Source organism: Lissotriton vulgaris, unplaced genomic scaffold (genome assembly GCF_964263255.1).
Source record: "Lissotriton vulgaris unplaced genomic scaffold, aLisVul1.2 SCAFFOLD_10175, whole genome shotgun sequence".
In the NCBI taxonomy this organism is placed as follows: Eukaryota; Metazoa; Chordata; class Amphibia; order Caudata; family Salamandridae; genus Lissotriton; species Lissotriton vulgaris.
The window spans coordinates 35725-44744 of NW_028246931.1; the positions used below are offsets into that span (position 1 = coordinate 35725).

Genomic DNA, 9020 nt, shown 5'->3' on the forward strand with positions numbered 1-9020 from the left:
GCCCGCATGTCTTACATGCGAGCCCCTTACACCGTAGTATCTGCAGTCTGCTGATTTCATTCAGCAAGAGTTACTGATCATCAAGGCGATCAAAACTGTCTAAGATAACATGTCCCCGAGGGCTTGAGGCAGTGGGGAACATTGTTCTGACTACAAGGGGGTTGCAGTCAACTGTGCCTGGATCTTTTCCTCATGGACCAGGAACAGAGGCCCACATGCATCAATGTTAGAAATTGCGATTTCTTATTTGCGATTTTTAAGGAATCGCAAATAAGGAATCGCAATTGGCTATTCATGATTGTTTTCGCATTTTTTTTGCGATCTGCAAAAATTCGCATGTTTTTGTGAATCGCACCAAAAAAGCGAATTCTTAATTGAGAATTCGCATTTTGTGAATTCGCAAATTGCGAAAAACAACACATGATGAATTGTATCAATCTGATTGCCAGGAAGCCAGTAAGGCAATCACAGGCACCAGGGAACTGGTTTGACTGTAGCTCTGGCAGTTGGACTTTGAGGCTGCTTTGAGAGGTTGCTGCTGCAGTCTGTGTGCTTCACTTTTGAGGAGAAATTGAGATGGAAAATCATGAAGAAGAGGGGCCCTCAAGAAAAAGGAAAATAAAGTTTTCAGAGAAGGAACTTGAAATCCTGATTGAAGAGGTGACTGACAGGCATGTTCAACTTTTTGGCAAGTTGTCACATAAGGTGCCTGATGCTGTAAAAAGAAATATTTGGCTTAACATACAAACCAAGGTGAATGCTGTTGGTGTTGCCCACCGTGAAATCAGCAACTTACAAAAAAGGTGGTACGACTTGCGTAGTCGTGCAAAGGAGAAGATTGCGTCAAGAGTGAAATCTGCAAATAAAAGAGGAGGTGGTCCCCCCAAATACATACCCACAATCCCTTTGGAAGACCTTGTGGAAGGGACACTTTTGACTGAGGCAGTTGTGGGTGTCATGAATATAGACACGTCTGATCTCATTACCCCTTCTGAAGGTAAGTCTTAATATAAGATGTTAGAAAAGTAAACTTAATGAAACACTTGTGGCCTTTGCCAAAGTGAACATAGGGAAAGCTTGTTTTTTCAAAACACCATTTACTCATTACATTACATTATCTGAAGTTGCCTGCTCCAGAGTAGCAATCTATTCCTGCTTTAAGCAATGCATCTTGGGAAATGTAGTTTTTATCAATAAGTAGTAGGGTAAAAGTCATATTTGTAACTTTGAATGAGACACAGAGTAAATTTAATGTAAATGAAACCATGTCAATGAAACAAGAAGTCATAATGTAACTTTGTTTTTATTTTCACATTTACAAAGCAATTTCTAAAGTAAAAATATATTTGCACTTTTTCAAACAGAATTGCTTCAAGAATTAATTGAGCAAGATTTGCGGGATTTCAGTACCCTAGAAATCCATGTAAATGAAGAGGGTAATAATCCAAGTACTTCCACTGCTAATCTGCCAGTGAATGAAAGGCAAAGAGTACACCAGTTACTGCAAACTGATTCAGAGGAGGGTAACAGTCAAACTAATCCAGTGACAACACCTGAACCAACACCAACAGTCACCAATGCAAGGCCTAGTAGGCGAAGGAGGCAAAGTCAATTTTATAGACGGCGTTCTAGAACATCAAACTTGGCCACATTTGAAGAGGGATCCAGCACTGGCAGTGTTGTTGAGGACAAAATATTGAAGATACAGCGCCTGCAAGGCAAAGATGTTAGAATTATTAAAGGCAAAATAGCACATATGTCTAAACAACTAGGTGGCATTCACAGCACTATGAATAGGATGGTTGAGGCTTTGAAAAATGGCCATGAGGCAACTGCTGAGAAACTTGACAGGATTGCTAGGTCATTAGAATCAATGTGCACTGTAATGAAAATGCAACATAAGGAAAGTTTGAATAGGCACCTGAGGCTAATGACCAGCTTACATGGTCAGAACAGACAGTTGTCACGTATTTCTAATTGTGCAGCAAAAATCTGCAAACAAAATGTTGTCATGCAGGAAAAATTAAATGATGTTTTTGTTGAAATTTCAAGGGGAATGGTGAGAGGGAATGAATTAGTACATGCTTCAAACAGTAGTGACCCACCAGGGATTACTTTTTCTAATTTTAACAGTGTTGTGGGTCCTCAAAGTGTAGACCCACCTGTGTGTGCCATTGCTGGGACAAGACGTAGTAATAGAAATTTGAAAGAAGGGTGCCTAATGGTTTTGGAGAAAGATAAAAATGCTGGGAAGGCTTTAGGTGTGCGCGGGCGTAAAAAGTAACATGATATCAATGTTTTTCCCATGCATGACTATTTGAAGAATGTTGCATTTACCAGAAGTTTCATATTTACAAGAATTTCTTCCTTTCAAACATGTAATTATTTGATTTAGTTATTTGCTGAAAAAGCTATTTTGAAAGCACACCATCTTATGTTTGTTGAAAAACATTTACATTATTATGGCAAAAACACAAATAAAGCCTTGTACCTTTCTCAAAAATAATTCTGTGTAATCTCAGCTCTTCTTCTCCTTCCTTCTGCTGCTTCTGGTCCATGTTGTCTGGCTGGGGGTTGCTGTGGTTGATTGTCATTTGGCGGTAAGACATCTTCTTCTTCCAAATGTATGCCTCTCTCTGTTGCCATGTTGTGTAGCATTGCGCATACAGCAACTATTTTACAGCAAATTTTGGGATTATACTGCAAAGTTCCACCAGTCTTATGCAGTATGCGGAACCTTGATTTTAAAACACCAAAGGTTCTCTCAATGACATTGCGAGTTGATTTGTGAGCTTGATTGAAATGTTGCTCCTTTCTAGTTGCTGGGTTGAGGTATGGAGTCAAAATGTAAGACCTGACACCATAGGCACTGTCACCTTTCAAAAAACATAGATATATAAATGACATTACTAAAGCAGTGAAAGTGTATGAATTTTACTAATTGAATAAAAATTGATTTTCCATATTTACCTAGCAAATAACCATCTCCAAACTGTCCAGCAAGAAGTCTTGCATGTATTGCGCTGTGCTTAAAGATGTATGAATCATGGGCACTGCCAGGGTAACTAGCCACTATGTCAGTAATAATGGTCTTTGAGTTACATATCACTTGAATATTAAGTGAGTGGAAACATTTCCTGTTACGGAATATATACTCATTTTCTGAGGGCGGACAAATAGGTACATGTGTCCCATCCACACAGCCTATTACATGTGGGAATGGTGCCATATTATAAAAATCTACTTTAGTTTTCAACAAATCCTGTTGAGAAGTAGGAAACTTTATGTAATTCCTTATTCTATGCAACATAGCATCCAAAAAAGCATTACAAAATCTAGAAAGGGAGCTCTGGGAGACACGGCCAGCAATGGCTACTACTCCCTGAAAAGAACCAGAAGCTAGAAGGTGTAGAGAACACTGGACTTGTACATGAGTAGGTATTGCTTTTGTCCTGCGAGTCTCCCTTTGCAAAATAGGGTCTAAATCATTAATTAAATCTAAAATTAAATTACCAGTAAGCCGGTACCTATCATAAATCTCATCATCAGTTTGCCCAAGCAAGGTTATGCGTACTCTAAAAAATTCTCTCTTGTATCTGCCTTCTCCTCCATCCTGCAGCTACTCTCAATCTGTGGCGGCGAGCCAAAAAGAAAAGTGCTGCCATTGTGCAATGCTCCTGGAAGTTCTATGAAGCCCAACAAAAGAGGGAACTTGAAAGACACCTGCCTTATATACTGTAGCTGCCAATCAGCAAGGCACTTGTAATATGTGTTCTGCCCTAAAGAGCAGTGGAGATGGATGAGAGATTCAAAACATATATGACTCTCTTATTTTCACACCCAACTGCCTTTAAACTGTTAACATCATCAATTTCCCCAAAAAAATGTTTTTTGAAGAAGCAGCATAAATGTATTTTACATATGTACAACTTTGCCTACCAACATTTCAAAAAACAACATTGTGTTGTGTATGGAAGGGAGATTTTGTTCAGGACATCCCTCCTGTTACATATTATTTTTAATACACCATTGTGTGCATGTGTGAGGTCAGAAACCATCAGCCTTTGACATATTTCTACATTTGGTCTGTTTTACTTACTCAAATAGAAATCAGGAATTTTGAAAGGCTTCTTCCAGTTCCCTAAAGGCCCACTACAGCTGTTTCCCTGCAGAACACAAGTTTCCCAATGGCTGCGAAAATTTAACACCAACTCTGACTTCTTCTTATTTTTGGAAATGCAATTTGCGATTTTATTTAAAATCGCAAATTGCGAATTTTGATGCATTGGAATATTTTGCAAAAAAATGCGATTCGCATGAACTGCGAGACATTTAAGAAATCGCAAATGTACTTGCGATTTCTTAAAATGCGAAAAGCCACAAAAACAATCATGCATCTCAAAAAGATAGATTGCATTCGCAAACGGGTGAATTGTGCGATTCGCACCGATTGCGAATGCAATCTACTTTGATGCATGTGGGCCAGAGTGAGGTACCATTTACTCTGGGATATCCATTTTCATGGTTATGGTGTTTACCACTCTGCCTGGCCTTGTCTGTCCAGGGTCGTTGCATCAGCATTGATGGAGTCAAAAACACATGTCAGCGCTGCTCCACTTAGTCCCAGGCATCCAAGAAATAGCTGGACCTATTTACCATGTCCTTCAACTTGGCTGAGAATAGCAATGAGTAAGTTAAGCTGGCTTTTCTCACACTTCTTCACTCCCAGGAAGGAGACTCAGCTGCATTGCACTGCCAGAGTGTATTTCGGGACTAGTAATATTAATGTGTTTTCATACAGATTCAGCTGCACGGCCAGACTGTAGAATGGCCTCTTTGTCTCCATAGTTCATCAGTCTAGCCACCACCAGCCTGGGGGTGCCCCTGGCGACGGTTGTTGTGCAGGTACCCGATGGGCTCATTTCACTAGGGAGTGAGATGACTACTTCGAGGGCACCACCACGTATGCCAGCCACGTCCGAAAGAATAGAACTGGGTCAGAGCCTTCTTCCACCTTCAGGAAGCTTATGATTCAAAGGTTGTTACAGCAGTACATTCCTTCAGAGTCCTCTGCCCTGTCCTCCAGCTCCTGAACCTTGACCTTGAGTGACCACAACTGCCCTTCTGGGTCGGACACTGTGGGCCAATGTTTGTCTAGTGTGTTTTCTGTTTGTGTTGCGAGGGTAAATGAGTTTTCATTGGTCATCGCAGAGTAGTCCCACATCTGCAGCCACTGAATCAAACAAACTGCATAGATCTTGCCTGGTTTTGGCAATAGCTTCAAGAATTTTATCTAGCGTAGGGTCCGCTAGGGTTGTGGGTGGTTCTTCTGGTGGTGCCTTCTGTTGAATCTAGTCAGTGGTCCCGACATCTGGATACCTCACTGAGTAGGGGCCTGCTTGTCATTCAATCTCTGGGTTTGATACACCGGCTAGTGACTGAGGGACAGCAGTGACACTGGGTTAGAAGACTCCTGAAATGAACGCAACAGACTTCAGTGGACTGTTGCTGTCTACGGACCTGCCTATCCCCCGGCTCCCATTATATAACCTCGTGGCTCAGCAACACATGCAGTCCAGACAGGTCAGAGTTCAATTCCTCGGTGTGCCACGAGGCGTGTCACTGGTGAGGTGAAGTGGCATCCTACGTGACTTACGGCACTTGGACACAGTAGGGGCTGCGCAGAGCAAGGCGGTGCCGTCTGTAGTTAGTTTCAATTAAAAGTCCTGGTTGGGTACCCCCGTAGGTTTCAGCTCATCTATTTAGTTGGGACCCGCTTTACCTCTCAAGCCTAACCAAGGCACAGCCAGAGGGGAGAAGGAGCAGTCTGTGCTCTACATTGGCCCCTACAATGGCAGTCAGGGGGGGAAAGAGTAATCAGGAGATACCCCAATACCTATATGAGTGATTCATGGGTGGTGTAGTTCTCCCAATGTTTCAGGGTTGCAGCACTCTCTGAGCTGATAAGTACTATAAGAAACAAACTGCCCCAGGTGTAAACATTGTCCATGCAATGTGGGGGGGAGAGTTTATTTTGGATGCCTAGGGATGAGCGATCAACCTCATGACTGCCTCATGACGTGGGCCACTATCCAGGATGCCTGGACATTTCAAGGTTCATTGACCACACCGCGGGTGCTCAGCAGCCCGAGTGTGACTCCTGTAATGGGCACTATCCATCATGCCAGCACCCAGAACCCATAATCCAGCTCAGGGACTAAAGGTGCGGCCCTCTCTAAGTTGATCACTGCAGCTGCTCATAAAATGTCCCAAATGCAAACAAAAAATGTCCAGCCTGTATTGGAGGGGAGTCTTCCTCAGGGGTCTCTGTATCTCCTAAATACAGCTGTAACTGATGCGCTATGCGGGCCACCACTTCAAATGCCCAGGCCCTGCTGAGCCTCTTTACTGCTCTCAACTTCAGGTTAGGCTTCGAAGCATATGGCAGGCGCACTCCTCCTTGCCATTGCACAAGGCCCCCCCATATCAGTCAGCACACCGAGCTGTCTGGGATGCTCCCTATGCAGTGGGTATTGGTGAAAAATGAGGAAGGGCCCTCTCAGGACAGGAAGTAGAGTCATTAGCCTAGAGTCAGCGGTGGTAACATGGTGTAGGCCACTGCCACAAATTGCCTGAGCCCTGTAGGGATTACTTACAGGTTTCGACAGCCAGGTTCTCGGTCTTCTCTGGGGTGCGGACCTCTGCTTCACTGCTGCAAGGCAAAGAGGCACCGTTGATACCTCGCGGGCAACAACAGGAGGCTTTGAGGCTTGTGCAGGCCACTCAGGCTCACCTTGTGCTATGGGCTGGCCTGTGTAAAGGCCGTGCAGCCAAGAGTCGGCACAGGGATTTATGTCAGTTTCCCAGCACACTCCGCAGTCCCAGAGCTAGTCTGGTCGATGTCACATCCTCCATGCCACAGGCTTCTCTTGCCAAGGCAGCCAATGCTCAGAGCACATAAGATGATGATGGACCATAGGTTGCTGGCTGGAGCAATCTCAAACCATGACCACCATCTTGCCACAGCTAGCCATGCACCCCCACAGTTCTCTTCCATACCTACATTCAAGAAAACAGAGCCTTTCCTACCTTGTGCATAACTACAGTGCTCACCGTAGAAGTGTGGCCCTGGAAATGAGCAATCCCTCCTCTGTTGTCACTCAAAACCACTCAGCTCGGTGGTCCTGCAACTCAGACGTGAGACGCACGCCAATAGAGCTCCTGGCCACCGCTAAAAGCTATTTCCAGCATTGTTACGAGCTGAAAGCGGCTTTGGTCGAGGTGCACTCACTGCAGTGTGGTCGGTACCTAAGGACCGTTCATCGCTATCGGCCCCATTCCGCAGATGTGCTGGGAGACGACGGAGGCTTGCTCGTGCGCGCCAGGAGGCCTGCAACAGACTTGGGGCGGTGAGGTCCCCCACAACCCCCTTCTTGAGGCGAGGGCATAGGCGGAAGACTCACCAGCGCTCCCCGATGGGACACGTGACGGCCTGGCTGGCCAGGACGGATTGAGGGTTGAGGTGCCCGCCATTATCAGCGCCCGGAGCCCGCACTGCGCTGCCTGCCCTGTGCTGGATTCCTTGCTGTGCTGGGGACCTCCCGCGCTGTCCAGGGACACACGAGGGGGTCTGCAGCTGAATTAAAGCAGTGCAGTTAGCAGCTGCCCCCTTTTCCACAAAGGACCTGCCATTTTGGGCGCCCAGGGCCCGCTCGGCGATATCGGCCCCGCTCTGCAGAGGTGCTGGGGGCACTGGGACCGGCTGGCACATTGGGGCCTGCTACACGAAAGGTGGAGGTTAGAGACTGCCTGCCATTTTGCGCCCTGAGAACTGCGCTGGCCCTGCCTGCTCTTTGGTGGCTGGACTGCGACGGCGGGGCTCAGGAGAGCGAGCCCTGTACAGGTACGGGGCAGGGGGTGTTGAAGTCGCCACTGGGGGGGGCAGCATCTTGGCAGGTACTGAGTCAGCTCTAGCATTTGCAAACTGCCCCTGTATGTACCTGCTGACTTGGGACACTCTGCTTCTGTCATTCTGCCTGCGACCCTTAATGGAGTTACCCGCCCCCCTCAACCTCCCAGATATCGACGTCACTTTGTGCTGGTAGCCGGCAGTGGGAATACAGCGCAGCAGACGGAGCCCCTTCCTAACTTCTTCCTTGGCGCTGACCAGATTGATCTTCGTGGGGCTGGGGGTAGTTGCATAAGTTTCTTGAGCACCTGCTTGCCTAAGCGGGGCGGATGCTTGGGGCACACCTCTTGGCTGACATTATTGCCTCCCTGTTTGCACAACTAAACCGTAGGATACGAGGTGCTGGTTCCTTCATAGATAGAGGGGCTGGTCATTGTCCCAACATCTCTGCAACACTCCTTCCACCTTCCCCACTTTGGGCGGGGCCCCATCCCCCGCTGGCCGCTATATCTGGACTGTGTACACCCGGAGGCTGTGGAGAGACTGCCTTGCTGTGAGACTGGTCCGATTACTGCTCTGCTGGCTGGCTCTTAGCCCCTGGAACCCACATATAGCCCGCAGCCTTCAGAACCAACATCCCGAATTAGCATTAGCACGCTAGTGGGCCTGCCTCTCTGTTGCTGCTCGCGCATGGGGTGCGGGGCTGTGTGGTGGAAAGCGCTGACTCAGTGGGTTTGTAACAGTTTTGAATGAAGGGGCGACCCCAGAGGGACCCGCAGTGGCAGAGCAGCCCTCCTATATGACTACGACGCGGTCCAGAACAGGAAAAGACGCTTCAGCAACCACTAAAAAGCCTGCGCCTGCAACCGCGAACATGGGGGACAAACTGGCCCTCCTCCTGCCTCAGCTGCGGTGCTGGCAACTGGAGGCCCATCTGAACCAGTCAAGCCAACAAGCTTTCATGTCGCTCTTCATGCAAGAACACAAATCTGAGATAGGGTCTTTGCGCAGCAAGGTTCAGGTTTGCATCAAAGATCTTTGGAAAGATGTGGGGGAGCTGGGCAACCGAGTAGAACACATGGAACGAACCCTGGACGCCTGCACAGAAGAC

At 46.7% G+C, this 9020-nt stretch overlaps 1 protein-coding gene across 1 annotated transcript; it reads left to right on the top strand.

Moving 5' to 3' along the window:
* Positions 1-576: 576 nt before the first annotated feature.
* LOC147665685 (uncharacterized) lies at positions 577-2284 on the top strand. The gene is made up of 2 exons (XM_086949596.1): positions 577-997; positions 1365-2284. Exons 1-2 carry the CDS (start codon positions 577-579, stop codon positions 2282-2284), a joined length of 1341 nt encoding a protein of 446 aa, XP_086805722.1.
* The last annotated feature ends 6736 nt before the right edge of the window (positions 2285-9020 follow it).

Bases quoted from the DNA above. Each gene is read 5' to 3' on its own strand.
- LOC147665685 (XM_086949596.1), top strand. From the start codon at position 577: ATGGAAAATCATGAAGAAGAGGGGCCCTCAAGAAAAAGGAAAATAAAG. The intron at 998-1,364 runs GTAAGTCTTAAT...TTTTTCAAACAG, and splicing joins TCTCATTACCCCTTCTGAAG to AATTGCTTCAAGAATTAATT.